At 44.1% G+C, this 16,628-nt stretch overlaps 1 protein-coding gene across 2 annotated transcripts in view; it reads left to right on the plus strand.

The window, feature by feature from the left end:
* The window catches only part of LOC129836451 (inactive phospholipase D5-like), a 73,984-nt gene that overhangs the window by 51,808 nt on the left and 5,548 nt on the right, over positions 1–16,628 (plus strand). For both annotated transcript variants that reach the window (XM_055902630.1, XM_055902631.1), the window contains exons 3-9: positions 5,906–6,098; positions 8,288–8,396; positions 9,223–9,347; positions 10,688–10,885; positions 12,023–12,159; positions 12,614–12,779; positions 16,473–16,563. In XM_055902630.1, the coding sequence (XP_055758605.1) occupies positions 5,906–6,098; positions 8,288–8,396; positions 9,223–9,347; positions 10,688–10,885; positions 12,023–12,159; positions 12,614–12,779; positions 16,473–16,563 (1,019 nt within the window). The remainder of the gene's footprint in view (positions 1–5,905; positions 6,099–8,287; positions 8,397–9,222; positions 9,348–10,687; positions 10,886–12,022; positions 12,160–12,613; positions 12,780–16,472; positions 16,564–16,628) is intronic.

The raw sequence follows: 16,628 nt of genomic DNA on the forward strand, positions 1-16,628 counted from the left end.
TTAAACAATTTAAAGGCAATGCTACCAAATACTAATTGAGTGTGTGCAAACTTCTGACCCACTGGGAATGTGATGAAATAAATAAAAGCCGAAATAAATAATTCTGGGGGCCTCGCACCCAGGCTCTGTCGCAGCCGGCCGTGACCGGGAGGTCCGTGGGGCGACGCACAATTGGGCTAGCGTCGTCCGGGTTAGGGAGGGTTTGGCCGGTAGGGATATCCTTGCAGTGCGGCTTGGTTGGGTTGTGCTTCGGAGGACGCATGGCTTTCGACCTTCGTCTCTCCCGAGCCCGTACAGGAGTTGTAGCGATGAGACAAGATAGTAATTACTAGCGATTGGATACCACGAAAATTGGGGAGAAAAGGGGTTAATATAAAATAAAATAAAAATAATAATAATAATAATGATCTTTACTGTTATTCTGAAATGTCACATTCTTAAAATAAAGTGGTGATCCTAACTGACCTAAGACAGGGAATTTTAACCAGGATTAAATGTCAGGAATTGTGAAAAACTTAGTTAAAATGTATTTGGCTAAGGTGTATGCAAACTTCCAACTTCAACTGTATGTGAGAAGGCTGTTCATTGACTACAGCTCAGCGTTCAACACGATTGTCCCCTCCAAGCTCTTCACCAAGCTTAGGACCCTTGGACTGAACACCTCCCTCTGCAACTGGATCCTGGACTTCCTGATGGGCCAACCCCAGGTGGTGAGGGTTGTCAACATCCCCTCCGCCACGATGACCTGCAACACGGGGGCCCCACATGTGTGCATGCTTAGTCCCCTCCTGTACTCCCTGTTCATCTACAACTGTGTGGCCATGCACAACTCCAACACTATCAAGTTTGCTTACAACATGAGGGTGGTAGGCCTGATCACCGACGACGATGACACAGCCTACGACGACACAACCTACAGGGAGGGGGTCAGTGACCTGGCAGTGTGGTGCCGGGACAACTTTTCCCTCAACATCAGTAAGACCAAGGAGCTGATCATGGATCTGGGGGGAGGGGGGGAGGGGGGGAGCAAGCACGCCCCCCCTCCACCCACATCAACGGAGCTGCAGTGGAGCAGGTCGAGAGCTTCAAGTTCCTCGGTGTCCAAATGACTAAGGAATTAAAAGGGTCCACTCACACGTGCACAGTTGTGAAGAAGGCACGACAGTGCCTCTTCCCCCTCAGGAGGTTGAGAACGTTTGGCATGGACCCTCAAATCCTCAGAAGTTCTACAGCTGCACCATTGAGAGCATCTTGGCTGCATCACTGCTTAGTATGGCAACAGCACCGGTCTCGATCGCATGGTACTACAGAGGGTGGTGCGGACAGCCCAGTACATCACTAGGGCCGAGCTCCCTGCCATCCAGGACCTCTACATCAGGCGTGTGAAAGGAAGGCCCGGAAAATCATTAAAGACTCCAGCCATCCAAGCCATAGACTGTTCTCTCTGCATCCGCATGGCAAGCAGTACCGGTGCATCAAGTCTGACACCAACGGGGCTTCCCGAGTGGCGTAGTGGTCTAAGGTACCGCATCGCAGTGCCATCTGTGCCACTAGAGATCCTGGTTCGAGTCCAGGCTCTGTCGCAGCCAGCCACGATCGGGAGACGCATGGGGCGATGAACAATTGGCCCAGCGTTGTCCGGGTTAGGGGAGGGTTTGGCCGGCAGGAATGTTCCTGTCCCATTGCGCACTAGCAACTCCTGTGGATGGCCGGCCGCAATGGACGCTGACACGGTTGCCAGGTGTTGCCAGGTGTTTCCTCTGACACATTGGTGGGGCTGGCTTCCGGGTTAAGCGGGTGTTGTGCCAAGAAGCAGTGCGGCTTGGCTGGGTTGTGTTTCGGAGGACACATGGTTCTCGACCTTTGCCTCTCCTGAGTCCGTACGGGAGTTGCAGCGATGGGACAGGACTGTAACTACCAATTGGATACCACAAATTTGGGGAGAAAAGGGGATTAAAAAAAGTATAATAAATAAGGGATTAAAAAAAGTCTGGACACCAATAGTCTCCTGAACAGCTTCTATCCCCAAGCCTTAAGACTGGTAAATAGCTAACAAAATGGCTACACGGACTATCTGAGTTGACCCGTGTTTTATTTCTGAACCCTCTGTATGAACACTCACAGGACTCCAAAACACACGCGTGGCCATACAATCATTTACGCATCATATATCCTGATGCCTAGTCACCTTACCCTTGTACATATCTACCTCTATCACTCCAGTATCCCTGCACATTGTTTATATGGTATTTGAACTGACCCTGTACAGTACATAGCTTTTACTTTCTCATGTTCTTATTTTTATTTGTGTGTTTTTGTTCTACCTTATGTTATTTTTAGTGCTACATTGATATTGATTACTGCATTTGGGGGTTTGGAGCATGCAAGAAAGGTAGTTCACTGTGCACATGACATTAAAACTTGAAATACATTTTAGAAACACATAGGGTCTAGTGTCTCTCCATTAAGGTATCCAGGTCTAAGTGAAACATACACTGCTCAAAAAAATAAAGGGAACACTTACACAACACAATGTAACTCCAAGTCAATCACACTTCTGTGAAATCAAACTGTCCACTTAGGAAGCAACACTGATTGACAATAAATTTCACATGCTGTTGTGCAAATGGAATAGACAAAAGGTGGAAATTATAGGCAATTAGCAAGACACCCCCAATAAAGGAGTGGTTCTGCAGGTGGTGACCACAGACCACTTCTCAGTTCCTATGCTTCCTGGCTGATGTTTTGGTCACTTTTGAATGCTGGCGGTGCTTTCACTCTAGTGGTAGCATGAGACGGAGTCTACAACCCACACAAGTGGCTCAGGTAGTGCAGCTCATCCAGGATGGCACATCAATGCGAGCTGTGGCAAGAAGGTTTGCTGTGTCTGTTAGCGTAGTGTCCAGAGCATGGAGAAGCTACCAGGAGAGAGGCCAGTACATCAGGAGACGTGGAGGAGGCCGTAGGAGGGCAACAACCCAGCAGCAGGACCGCTACCTCCGCATTTGTGCAAGGAGGAGCACTGCCAGAGCCCGTCAAAATGACCTCCAGCAGGCCACAAATGTGCATGTGTCTGCTCAAACGGTCAGAAACAGACTCCATGAGGGTGGTATGAGGGCCCGACCTCAACAGGTGGGGGTTGTGCTTACAGCCCAACACCGTGCAGGACGTTTGGCATTTGCCAGAGAACACCAAGATTGGCAAATTCGCCACTGGCGCCCTGTGCTCTTCACAGATGAAAGCAGGTTCACACGCACATGTGACAGACGTGAGAGTCTGGAGACGCCGTGGAGAACGTTCTGCTGCCTGCAACATCCTCCAGCATGACCGATTTGGCGGTGGGTCAGTCAAGGTGTGGGGTGGCATTTCTTTGTGGGGCCGCACAGTCCTCCATGTGCTCGCCAGAGGTAGCCTGACTGCCATTAGGTACCGAGATGAGCTCCTCAGACCCCTTGTGAGACCATATGCTGGTGCGGTTGGCCCTGGGTTCCTCTTAATGCAAGACAATGCTAGACCTCATGTGGCTGGAGTGTGTCAGCAGTTCCTGCAAGAGGAAGGCATTGATGCTATGGACCGCCCGTTCCCCAGACCTGAATCCAATTGAGCACATCTGGGACATCATGTCTCACTCCATCCACCAACGCCACGTTGCACCACAGACTGTCCAGGAGTTGGCGGATGCTTTAGTCCAGGTCTGGGAGGAGACCCCTCAGGAGACCATCCGCCACCTCATCAGGAGCATGCCCAGGCGTTGTAGGGAGGTCATACAGGCAAGTGGAGGCCACACACACTACTGAGCCTCATTTTGACTTGTTTTAAGGACATTACATCAAAGTTGGATCAGCCTGTAGTGTGGTTTTCCACTTTAATTTTGAGTGTGACTCCAAATCCCGACCTCCATGGGTTGATAAATTTGATTTCCATTGATAATTTTTGTGTGATTTTGTTGTCAGCACATTCAACTATGTAAAGAAAAAAGTATTTAATAAGAATATTTCATTCATTCAGATCTAGGATGTGTTATTTTAGTGTTCCCTTTATTTTTTTAGAGCAGTGTATATCAGTGACTTACAATGTCATAGCAACCTGACAACAAATACAGATCCGACCTAACAAACAAAGATGTACGTCAAACTGTGTGCTGGGCCATAAGGACATCATCAAAGCTAATTGATCATAGCTAATTGAATTAAATCTTCCAAGAAATGTGTTACATCTGTCAAGAATGTTTTCTATTTCAATTTCATAGACACACCACGCAGTACATTTCTGTACATTGCAAATTCAGTCCAGGTTGCCCTGTCATTTGGGTGGCAAAGAATAGTTCTTTGCTCTCCTTAATGTTTCAAACCCCATTCTAGCCCAGCAGGAGTGCTGAAAATAAGGTAAACATATTGGATTTAGTGTGTCAGCCTGAGTGCTTTAAATGCACTGCATGCATTTATCAAACCTGAATGGCTCTGAAAGATGGGTTTCCTCCTACATTTAGCCATTGGATAAAGGAAGTCATGCAACATCCACAGGTACACCTCCAATTGACTGAAATGATGTCAATTAGCCTATCAGAAGCCATGACATAATTTTCTGCAATTTTACCAGCTGTTTAAAGGCACAGTCAACTTAGTGTATGTAAACTTCTGTCCCACTGGAATTATGATACAGTGAATTATAAGTGAAATAATCTGTCTGTAAACAATTGTTGTAAAAATTACTTGTGTCATGCACAAAGTAGATGTCCTAACCGACTTGCCAAAACTATAGTTTGTTAACAAGTCATTTGTGGAGTGGTTGAAAAACAAGTTTTTTTTTTAATGACTCCAACCTAAGTTTATGTAAATTTCCAACTTCAACTGTAGGTATTCCTCTTATACAGTATAGGTGGGTGAGGGCAGTGTGGAGTACAATTGAGATTGCGTCGTCTATGGATCTGTTGGGGCGGTATGCAAATTGGAGTGGGTCTAAGGTGTCTGGGATGACGGCTTTGATATGTGCCGTAACCAGCCTTACAAAGGAGAGGTTGAAAATGACAGTGAATATACGTGCCAGATGATCTGCGCATGCTCTGAGAATGCGCCCTGGAATACTGTCTGGCCTTGCGAGTGTTAAACCTGATCTAAAGACCTTACTCATGTTGGCCTCGGAGAGCGAGATTTCCTGCTGGAGTGCCAATTTGGTTGGGTAAAGAAAAAAACTACAACTTGGGTTCAAATTCTTTTACATACTTTAACTGTGTAATTGAGCCTGCCTGATGCAGTGGAACCAATGGAATAATCCCCAAAAATGCAAACCCTGACCATCCAAGCAGACTCAATCTATTACTTGAAGTATTTCAAAGAAAATAAGTATTATTTGAACCCAGGCTTGATGACTGACTATTGGTGTTGAGACTCACTGGCTGGGTTTAGAAGCCTTTTAAAACTTTTCATCTTTCATTTCCATTACATTTATGATACTATAATTCACTCTACTTGAAAGCAGCCGGATGCATAGATAATGATTCTAAATGATGTCCTGGAAAATGTGCTACAGTTCCTTTAGAGTTCTGTCACGGTGTTCCTGTTAGAAGGCAGTCCAGCCACTCTTCTATTCACCCCTACAACCGATCTCGGTGATAATAATGTCTAGATGGAAAATGTTCTGAAATATAGTGTAGGAGGTAATCATAGGTGAACGTCAATGCATTTAACCTCGTTTTACAACATCCCAAGACAGCTGCACAAGTTACGGATGATTCTTTGGCTAATGTAGACAGACGTAATTGTCTCTGTGCTGTAAATTACTCTATTAAAATAACACCTCTTTAATTCAACTTCTCTGGCTTCCAGGTCTTTTCAATTACAAGGCTAAAAAACAGCCATTTGTCATCATTAAATTAGGATGTTTTTTCACTCATTTTCAATCTCAGGGTAGTGCTTGTGGAGAATATTCCAGAAGATGTCACCTTCTCTGAGAATGCTACGTCCCACCTCCCCCTCTCTGCTGGGCTGCACAGCCTGTTGGACCTGGCAGTGGCTGGTCACTCTGTGGAGATTGTGTCACCTCAATGGAACCTGAACTCCTCCAACTATGAATCCAGATTCCTACAATCTTCTAGGCAGGTAAGCACAACAACCAAACAGGAAGCGCCCCCAGGCCAAATAAGGCATTACTGTTTATCACACCTAGCCATAACACTTACTTTACGTGGCAGTTTTGCTAATGCTCTTTTTCTTGTCAACCAATTTTATTGTATAAGATGCTCATTACTGTTCTTCAACCAAGAATACAAATAGCTCAAGTTCAAGTTTTATTGTAAAAGCACAGTGAAATGCTTAACTGCGAGCTCTACCCAACAGTGCACTTATAAATAAAATACTCGAAATAATAATTAAAATAATTAAAAGTATATAATAAAGAAAACAATAAATAACTGTATCCAGGGAGTATGTATACATATCTTGTTCACCTTATTCCAGCTGCTGTGTCTTCTTGTTGCTTCAAAGATCAGCCTTAAGTCCAGTCTTATCCATCTCTCACACATTGTCTTTATAGACTTATGCAGACTGGGTATGACCACTTCCTGCCAGAATGTGCCATTAGTAGGTTGCAGCCAAAGCCAAGCCCATCTATTGTGTTGGCTCACCAGTAGACCCCCCCCCCCATCTGATGGCCATTAGCACTAAAACACTCCTGCTTACACCGAGGCTAAAGTTACACAGGGGTTTGGCTATAACGGCAGCGTTGAGGTTTGGACAACCCCTGTATCTACCCACTGCCGTTTAGTTCATTAGGCCTAACGGCACCCCTTGGCAGTTTAACTGGAGAGAAATTGCACTTGGGGGCCCTCTGGCCTACACAATTATAATTGCTGGAGCCTGGCCCAATGTTAAAAATTACATAAAAATAAAATGCATTTTTTTTTTTTATTATTTAAAAAAAAGACTAAATTACAATTCAGCAAAAAAATAAATATTTAGGAAATCTGTTACCAAGTATTCCCACAAAATAAAAATAGATACTTTTGTGTATAAAATCAAGCACTCAGCCATGCAATTGCCATAGACAAACATTGGCAGTAGACTGGCCTTACTGAAGAGCTCAGTGACTTTCAACGTGACAAGTCAGTTTGTCACATTTCTGCGCTGCTAGAGCTGTCCCGGTCGACTGTGAAGTGGAAATGTCTAGGAGCAACAACGGCTCAGTCGTGAAGTGGTAGGCCACACGAGCTCACAGAACGGGACCACCTAGTGCTGAAGTGCGTAGCGCGTAAAAATTGTTTGTCCTTAGTTGCAACACTCACTACCGAGTCCCAAACCTCTTCTGGAAGCAACAACCGTACAATAACTGTTCGTCGGGAGCTTCATGAAATGGGTTTCCATGACCGAGCAGCCGCATACAAGTCTAAGATCACCATGCGCAATGGCAAGCCTCGGCTGGAGTGGCGTTGGACTCTCGCCGCCATTGGACTCTGGAGCAGTGGAAAAGTGTTCTCTGTAGTGATGAATCACGCTTCCCCATCTGGCAGTTCGACGGACGCGTTTCCACTGATGCCAGGAGAACGCTACCTGCCCCAATACATAGTGCCAAGTTTGGTGGAGGAGGAATAATGGTCTGGGGCTGTTGTTCATGGTTCGGGCTAGGCCCCTTAGTTCCAGTGAAGGGAAATCTCAACGCTACAGCATACAATGACATTCTAGACGATTCTGTGCTTCCAACTTTGGCAACAGTTTTGGGAAGGCCCTTTCCTGTTTCAGCATGACAATGCCCCCGTGCACAAAGCGAGGTCCATACAGAAATGGTTTGTCGAGATCGGTGTGGAAGAACCCTGACCCCATCGAACACCTTTGGGATGAATTGGAACGCCGACTGCGAGCCAAGCCTAATTGCCCATCATCAGTGCCCGACCTCACTAATGCGCTTGTGCCTAAATGGAACCAAGTCCCTGCAGCAATGTTCCAACATCTAGTGGAAAGCCGTCCCAGAAGAGTGGAGGCTGTTATAGCAGTAAAGGGGAGACCAACTCCATATTAATGCCCATGATTTTGGAATGAGATGTTTGACGAGCAGGTGTCCACATACTTTTGGTCAGGTAGTGTATGATTGTGTCTCAATGTAATCTATGTATGAAATGATTGTTAGTTTCAAATGCAGTATATTTTGGTGCTTACTTGGGGTCATTTTGCAGTGTACAAATTATTATAATTACGTTTCGGCCCCGACCACCCGCTTTGACAAATCAGCCCGCGGCTGAATTTAGTTGCCTACCCCTGACCTATGGTGATCCAATTGATTGTGTTCTTGGTTACAGGGTGAGGCTTTGCTGCAAAGACTGCAGGGGCTGAAGAAGAAGGGAATCAATTTGAAGATAGCCAGTGGAATGATCAACTCTTCAGAGCTGAAGAGCCTGTCTCGTCACAGTGAGTCATGTTGTCAACCACAAGACCAGAGCTACAGCGACATTTACATTCCGTATACAGTATATTGCCATTTTATAGAAAATACTGGGTAGTGAACAGTGTCAGGGAAGCGACTTAAAAGGCACACACCCTTACGCAATGCACCAATAGGGTTAACCCCATTGCCGTGATGCCTGTTGACAGGATGCGTAGGGTGTTTGTATTTCACACCAGTGACCCGGGTTTGCTTCCCTCCGTCGCCATTCGCTACAATGGTGTCAGAAGTGGAATGGCGGCTGTGAGGAACGCACGGCCCGGACGTGTCAGGGGTCTGATTCAAAGCACAGGAACTTGCCTTCCCGTTCACACTAGAGACTCAGTTTCGCTTCCCTGCCCCACTGTTCACTACAGTATCTACAAAATGGTCTCGACACTTATCTCAATGAGGGATATTACATCATGACTAATCTTACATGCAATATTAACATACAGTGCTGTGAAAAAGTATTTGCCCCCTTTCTAATTTTCTCTACTTTAGGATATTTTGATACTAAATATTATCAGTTCTTGGAATGGCCTGATCAAAGTCAAGACCTTATCCCAATTGAGATGTTGTTGCAGGACTTGAAATGAGCAGCCCACAAATGTCGCTGAGTTTAAGTAGTTCTGCGTGCAAGAGTGAACCAGAATTCCTCCACAGTGATGTTAGAGACTGAGCAATAACATTCTATTTCAAAAATATCAAAAATGGAGAATCAGAAAGGGTGCAAATACTTTTTCACAGCACTGTACAATCAAATGTTGAGATTTCTATCTCTGTCGATTCTGTCTTTTCCTACCTGTGTAGGTGAGGTACACTATATTAACATGACAGCCCTGACCAAAGGCTTTCTGCACTCTTCTTTCTGGGTGGTGGACAGGCAGCACATCTACATCGGCAGCGCCACCATGGACTGGCGATCACTGTCCACGGTATCTTAGTATATTCACTCCATTATATTAACAACCTGTGTATATATATCTTTTTTTACCCCTTTTTCTCCCCAATTTTGTGGTATCCAATTGGTAGTTAGACTTGTCTCATCGCTGCAACTCCCGGGTGGACTCGGGAGAGGTGACAGTCGAGCGTCAACTGAAACACCACCCAACCAAGCCACACTGTTTCTTGACACAATGCCTACTTAACCCGGTAGCTAACCGCACCAATGTGTTGGAGGAAACACCATACACCCGTGTCAGCGTGCACTGCGCCCGGCCCGCCACAGGAGTCGATGGTGTGCGATGGGACAAGGACATCCCTGCTGGCCAAACCCTCCCCTAACCCGGATGATGCTGGGCCAATTGTGCACCGTCCCTTGGGTGTGCGACAGAGCCTGGACTCGAACCCAGAATCTCTAGTGCCATAGCTAGCACTGCACCACTCGGGAGGCCACCTGTGTATATTTCTGTAACATTTATTCTCCATTGAATGAGACCAGTCCACCTATGAGTACTCCTCATACTGACTAATTTGTTCCATACCTTGATTACGTAAACACTTTAACTAAACCTACTGTGTACACAAAACCTGTTTTGATTTTGAGGTCTGATATTGCAGGCATTTTGAGGGTACTGTGTACAACCATCAGCTCTGGGGATTTGTCCAAAGACTCTGCAATCAATATTTATTCAAACACTGCTAGTTACACTAGGAGAACAGCATCCATTAATTGGCTTAGGTTGCACAAACATCCTGAATATAAAAGAGATGCAAGTTTTTATAGTTGGCAGAAAACGTCACCGTTTTAACGTGCGTACGAGAAAGGACAATACTGAATTAATTGAGTGGGGACAAAAAGGGAACGTGGTGTTGCTCAAAGCTGAAAAAGTACAAAAGGTTGATTTAAAGTGTGAACCCATTCGCTGTACCTAGCCCGTCTATCTTTATCACTTCACTGAAATAAACATTTGCTTGAGAAGTGCATCACTTGAAACCCTGCTATGAGAAGGGATGGGAGAGGCTTGGTGATTGGAAGTGCCTGACTCGTCCAGGGCCAGAGGAGGGCAGAAAACGATGGGGAGGATTCAGGGCTGGAAGGGAAAGGAGCACTGGGCTGTGGAGAGGAAACAAAAAAGAGGACAGGAGGGAGAAGGGGAAATTGAAGTGTGGGGAGTAGGAGATGAGAGGAGAGGGAATGGAAAAGGGGGAATGGGAGGAGGGGGGAGGAAGGATGAGAAGAGATGTGTGGAGTAAGGATTTGGTATGGGTGGAGTCCCTGGGGGCACATGCTAACACCGTACAACATCTGTGCTGTTGCTTTGTTGTCTCTCAGATGAAAGAACTGGGCATCATCGTCTACAACTGTAGTTGCCTGGCACTGGACCTGCACAGGGTATTCAACCTCTACTGGCAGCTGCAGTATAAGGACTTTATACCGTCCATGTGGTCCAAAAGGCTGAGCGCCCTGTGGAACAAAGATGAGAACCTTCCGCTTCTCTTCAACAACACCAAGGCTGAAGTCTTTGTCTCTGTGAGTGACAACTAATCGTTCTCTCACATGGCTTCATGCATAAGGACAGGAGTTTGTCTGGACGATGTGACCTTTTAACAAGGACTGTGAAATTATTTTTTAGCATTCTGTATCAGTAGTCATTTGTATCATTCTGAAACAGGCAAATTTTTATACTGGATTAATGAATACTTTACAGAGATTATGAATTATTTGTTTTTTTCTTGCTAGCAATAATAAATTGCCAATATTTATGCATACTATTTGAAGACTTTTCTTGGTTAAAGCCTTTTCATTAGTCCTGATATATAAATTATGTAAACATTTGCAATGTCCTTCCACAGTAAGAACTTTGACGAGAGGTGACAGTTGGGTGAAAAAAGCTATTTCTTATACAGCTCGATGTGACTAATCAGCTGGTGTTTTAAGTATGCTGACGGGATGAAAAATTGCATTGCTTCCAACAGAAAACATACGTTTGGCTGGTTGTAAATTAGGCCAGTCGATGAACATTTCTGAAAAACAGAGGGAACTTTAATCATCAGAAGTATTGATAGCATGGAACTGTGATCTGTCATTTTTCTCATCACACACATCCTATGGGTGACGGGGCTTTAGGCTGCGTGGCTCCGTGGCTGAGGAACACACTTCCAGACACTATTAGGGCTGCAGAGTCTCTGGCCTCCTTTAAGGCACAGTTCAAGACCGTGCTGTTCAGAAAAGCTTTCAAGGACCTCTGTTAATTCTGTTCTCATGTCCCCAGACCTGTATATAGCTTCGATTGTTGTCTGTGTTCTATGGTCTGTGTTTTTTTGTTTTTTTGTTTAGTGTTTTTATTTTATTGCACCTTGGGTGTGAGAAAAGAGCTTTACCAATTAAATGAATAATATTATTATATATCAAGAAATAAAGAACAGAGACAGGATCAGTTAGAGACAAGTAGAGAGAAGGTAACGATGCTGTTGGAATACTAATGGACAAAGATATGTTCCAAGAGGTAGTGGTGGTGCTGATGATGATGATGATGACGACGATTTGATAACAATAATGAGGACGACAACAATGACAATGATTCATTGCATCTGTAAAGCCTTGGCATTGACATGAGGGCCTCCGTTCTCTATTCTCCACTGATTTAACAGTCTTATCTTGTGGCAGAGCTCTCCAGATGTCTTCTGCCCTAAAGACAGGACCAGAGACCTTGATGCCATATCCTACGTGATCCAAAAGGCCAAGAGGTTCATCTTCATATCCATTACAGACTACCTGCCTCTCACTAACAGGAATGCTCACAGGTGAGCAATTTGTTGACACTGACAACACCTGATCACCTTATTGTTGATACTGACAGCATCTGATCACCTTATTGTTGACACTGAAAGCACCTGATCACCTTATTGTTGACACTGACAGCACCTGATCACCTTATTGTTGACACTGACAGCACCTGATCACCTTATTGTTGACACTGACAGCACCTGATCACCTTATTGTTGACACTGACAGCACCTGATCACCTTATTGTTGACACTGACAGCACCTGATCACCTTATTGTTGACACTGACAGCACCTGATCACCTTATTGTTGACACTGACAGCACCTGATCACCTTATTGTTAGTGTTGTATTGTTCGCCCATTTATACAATACAATGACAACTGATAGAATGAAACCGATAGGATGTAACTGTGTATAATTACATGTAATTACCAAACAGATTAGTGTGTAACTCTTTGCTACCTTGGCAGATACTGGTCACGTATAGACGGGATGCTTCGGGAGGCCTTGATCCTGAGGAACATCGAAGTGCGTCTGTTAGTAAGCTGCTGGGAGCAGACGCATCCCCTGACCTTTAACTTTGTGTGGTCCCTGAAGACCCTGTGCATGGAGCTGGCCAACTGTTCGATGGAGGCTGTGAGTGTGGACACCACATGCCTACATCCTCATTACCTGGATACAAACTGATGTTATGTAGAATCATCATAGCTACTTTACCAGGCTCATTATACCTACAGTGAGCTACAAAAGTATTGGGACAATTATACATTTATTTTTTTTTGGCTCTGTACTCCACCACTTTGGATTTGAATGATACAATGACTATGAGGTTAAAGTGCAGACTGTCAGCTTTAATCTGAGGGCATTTACATCCATATCAGGTGAACCGTTTGGAAATTACACCACTTTTTGTACATAGTCCCCCCAAATTCACTTATGTGTATTAAAGTAGTCAAAAGTTTAGTATTTGGTACCATATTCCTAACTTGCAATGATTACATAAAGCTTGTGACTCTACAAACTTGTTGGAGGCATTTGCTGTTTATTTTGGTTGTGTTAAAGATTATTTTGTGCCCAATAGAAATTAATGGTAAGTAATCTATTGTATCATTTTGGAGTCAATTTAATTGTAAATAAGAATATAATATGTTTCTAAACAAGTGGAGCATCTTTGGTTTTAGAAGTGGGAGGGACAAAAAAAGTGTTAAACAAATGAAAATATATTTTATATTTGAGATTCTTTAAAGTAGCCACCCTTTGCCTTGATGACAGATTTGCACACTCTTGGCATTCTCTCAACCAGCTTCATGAGATAGTACCCTGGAAGGCATTTCAATTAACAGGTGTGCCTTGTTAAAAGTTAATTTGTGGAAGGTAGGGGTGGTATACAGAAGATAGCCCTATTTGGTAAAAGACCAAGTCCATATTGTTATTTTATTGCTACTCTTTAATTATTTGTTACTTTTAGTTATTTTTTCTTTTTCTTCTTCTCTTACAAGCTCTTAACTAACAATGCATTTAAGGAAGCATTTCACTGTAAGGTCTAATACACCTGTTGTATTCGGAGCATGTGAGAAATAAAATGTGATTTGATATTATGGTAAGAACAGCTCAAATGAGCAAAGAGAAATGACAGTCCATCATTACTTTAAGACATGAATGTCAGTCAGGGCGGAAAATGTCAAGAACTTTGAAAGTTTCTTCAAGTGCAGTCGCAAAAACCATCAAGCACTATGATGAAACTGGCTCTCATGAGGACCGCCACAAGAAAGGAAGACCCAGATTTACCTCTGCTGCAGAGGATAAGTTCATTAGAGTTACCAGCCTCAGAAATTGCAGCCTAAATAAATGCTTCAGAGTTCAAGTAACAGACACAACTCAACATCAACTGTTCAGAGGAGACTGTGTGAATCAGACCATCATTGCTGCAAAGAAACCACTCGTAAAGGACACCAATAAGAAGAACAGACTTGCTTGGGTCAAGAAACATGAGCAATGGACATTAGACCGGTGGGAATCTGTCCTTTGGTCTGATGACTCCAACCGTCGTGTCTTTGTAAGACGCAGAGTAGGTGAATGGATGATCTCTGCATGTGTGGTTCCCACCGTGAAGCATGGAGGTGGTGGTGTGGGGGTGCTTTGCTAGTGACACTGATTTATTTAGAATTCAAGGCACACTTAACCAGCATGGCTAACAGCCAGTATTCTGCACCGATACGCCATCCCATCATGATTCCACTTAGTGGGACTATCATTTGGCTTTAAAAAGGACAATAACCCAACACACCTCCAGGCTGTGTAAGGGCTATTTGACCAAGAAGGAGAGTGATGGGGTGCTGCATCAGATGACCTGGCCTCCACAATCACCTGACCTCAACCCAATTGAGATGGTTTGGGATGAGTTGGACTGCAGAGGGAAGGAAAAGCAGCCAACAAGTGCTCAGCATATGTGGGAAGTCCTTCAAGACTGTTGGAAAAGCATTCCAGGTGAAGCTGGTTGAGAGAATGCCAAGAGTGTTTAAAGCTGTCATCAAGGTCAAAGGGTTTGAAGAATCTAAGATATATTTTGATTTGTTTAACACTTTTTTGGTTACTACATGATTCCATATGTGTTATTTCATAGTGTTTGTCTTCACTATTATTCTACAATGTAGAAATTAGTCAAAAGAAAATAAAAACCCTTGAATGAGTAGGTGTGTCCAAACTTTTGACTGGTACTGTATTTTTTTATCCTGTCGGTCGGATAAACACTCCAAACAGCCTACCCGACTGCTCAGAGGCGTCCGCATGGTCCTAAAGCACACTGTTGCCTGATTAGATTCAGAGGGGTTGGGTTAAATGCGGAAGACACATTTCAGTTGAAGGCATTCAGTTGTACAACTAACTAAGTATCCCCTTTCCTTTTCTTTGTATCACATTTCAATGATAAAACTAGGTGGCACAAAAATACAATTTCAGAATGTGGGGGGGACATGTCCCCAGTGAAAGTTGCGCCCCTGTTCTACATTACATTACATTTAAGTCATTTAGCAGACGCTCTTATCCAGAGCGACTTACAAATTGGTGCATTCACCTTATGACCTCCAGTGGAACAGCCACTTTACAATAGTGCATCTAAATCTTTCTAAGGGGGGGGGGGGGTGTCAGAAGGATTGCTTTATCCTATCCTAGGTATTCCTTAAAGAGGTGGGGTTTCAGGTGTCTCCGGAAGGTGGTGATTGACTCCGCTGTCCTGGCGTCGTGAGGGAGTTTGTTCCACCATTGGGGTGCCAGAGCAGCGAACAGTTTTGATTGGGCTGAGCGGGAACTGTACTTCCTCAGTGGTAGGGAGGCGAGCAGGCCAGAGGTGGATGAACGCAGTGCCCTTGTTTGGGTGTAGGGCCTGATCAGAGCCTGAAGGTACTGAGGTGCCGTTCCCCTCACAGCTCCGTAGGCGAGCACCATGGTCTGGTAGCGGATGCGAGCTTCAACTGGAAGCCAGTGGAGAGAGCGGAGGAGCGGGGTGACGTGAGAGAACTTGGGAAGGTTGAACACCAGACGGGCTGCGGCGTTCTGGATGAGTTGTAGGGGTTTAATGGCACAGGCAGGGAGCCCAGCCAACAGCGAGTTGCAGTAATCCAGACGGGATTCTAAAAATGTCTACATTAATATGGATGCTACCATGAATACCGATAGTCCTGAATTGATCATGAATAATTATAAGTGAGAAAGTTAGTCACACAAATATCATACCACCATGACATGCTAACCTCTCACCATTACGATAAAAATGTTTGGGGGGTATGATATTTGTGCGTCTAACTTTCTCACTCATCATTATTCAGGACTATCTGTAATCATGGTAGCATCCACATTAATGTAGAAGTGTTCAAAAACATCTTCTATTCTTATTTACAATAAAAGTGACTCCAAAAAAACACTACATTATTTAACATTCCTTTCTATCGGCCACAAAATAATCAAAACGTGCTGTAGTACAGAGCCAAAACAAAAAATATGTCACTATCCCAATACTTTTGCAGTACACTGTATATAGTCATCTCTACTGTACGTCATGTAAAATGTATTCATCTCTACTGTACCTGCAAACCTACTGAAAGTCATGTAAAATGTATTCATCTCTACTGTACATGTAAAATGTATTCATCTCTACTGTACCTGCAAACCTACTATAGATCCTGTAAAATGTATTCATCTCTACTGTACCTGCAAACCTACTATAGATCCTGTAAAATGTATTCATCTCCATTGTACCTGCAAACCTACTGTACATGTACAATTTATTCATTAATCACTACTGCTAAGCCAGTCCTTGTGTGTTTTGTGCAGAAGTTCTTCAGCCCCAGGGAGCAGAGAGATGGCACGCTACAGGGAATCAACCATAACAGATTCATGGTGACAGACAGTGCTGTGTACATAGGTGAGTTCACTTGCATTCATTTCAGATGAGTAGTAACTAAATGGTTTATTTAAAAAATGTTATAT

The sequence above is a fragment of the Salvelinus fontinalis genome, chromosome 37 (genome assembly GCF_029448725.1).
Source record: "Salvelinus fontinalis isolate EN_2023a chromosome 37, ASM2944872v1, whole genome shotgun sequence".
Classification (NCBI taxonomy): domain Eukaryota; kingdom Metazoa; phylum Chordata; class Actinopteri; order Salmoniformes; family Salmonidae; genus Salvelinus; species Salvelinus fontinalis.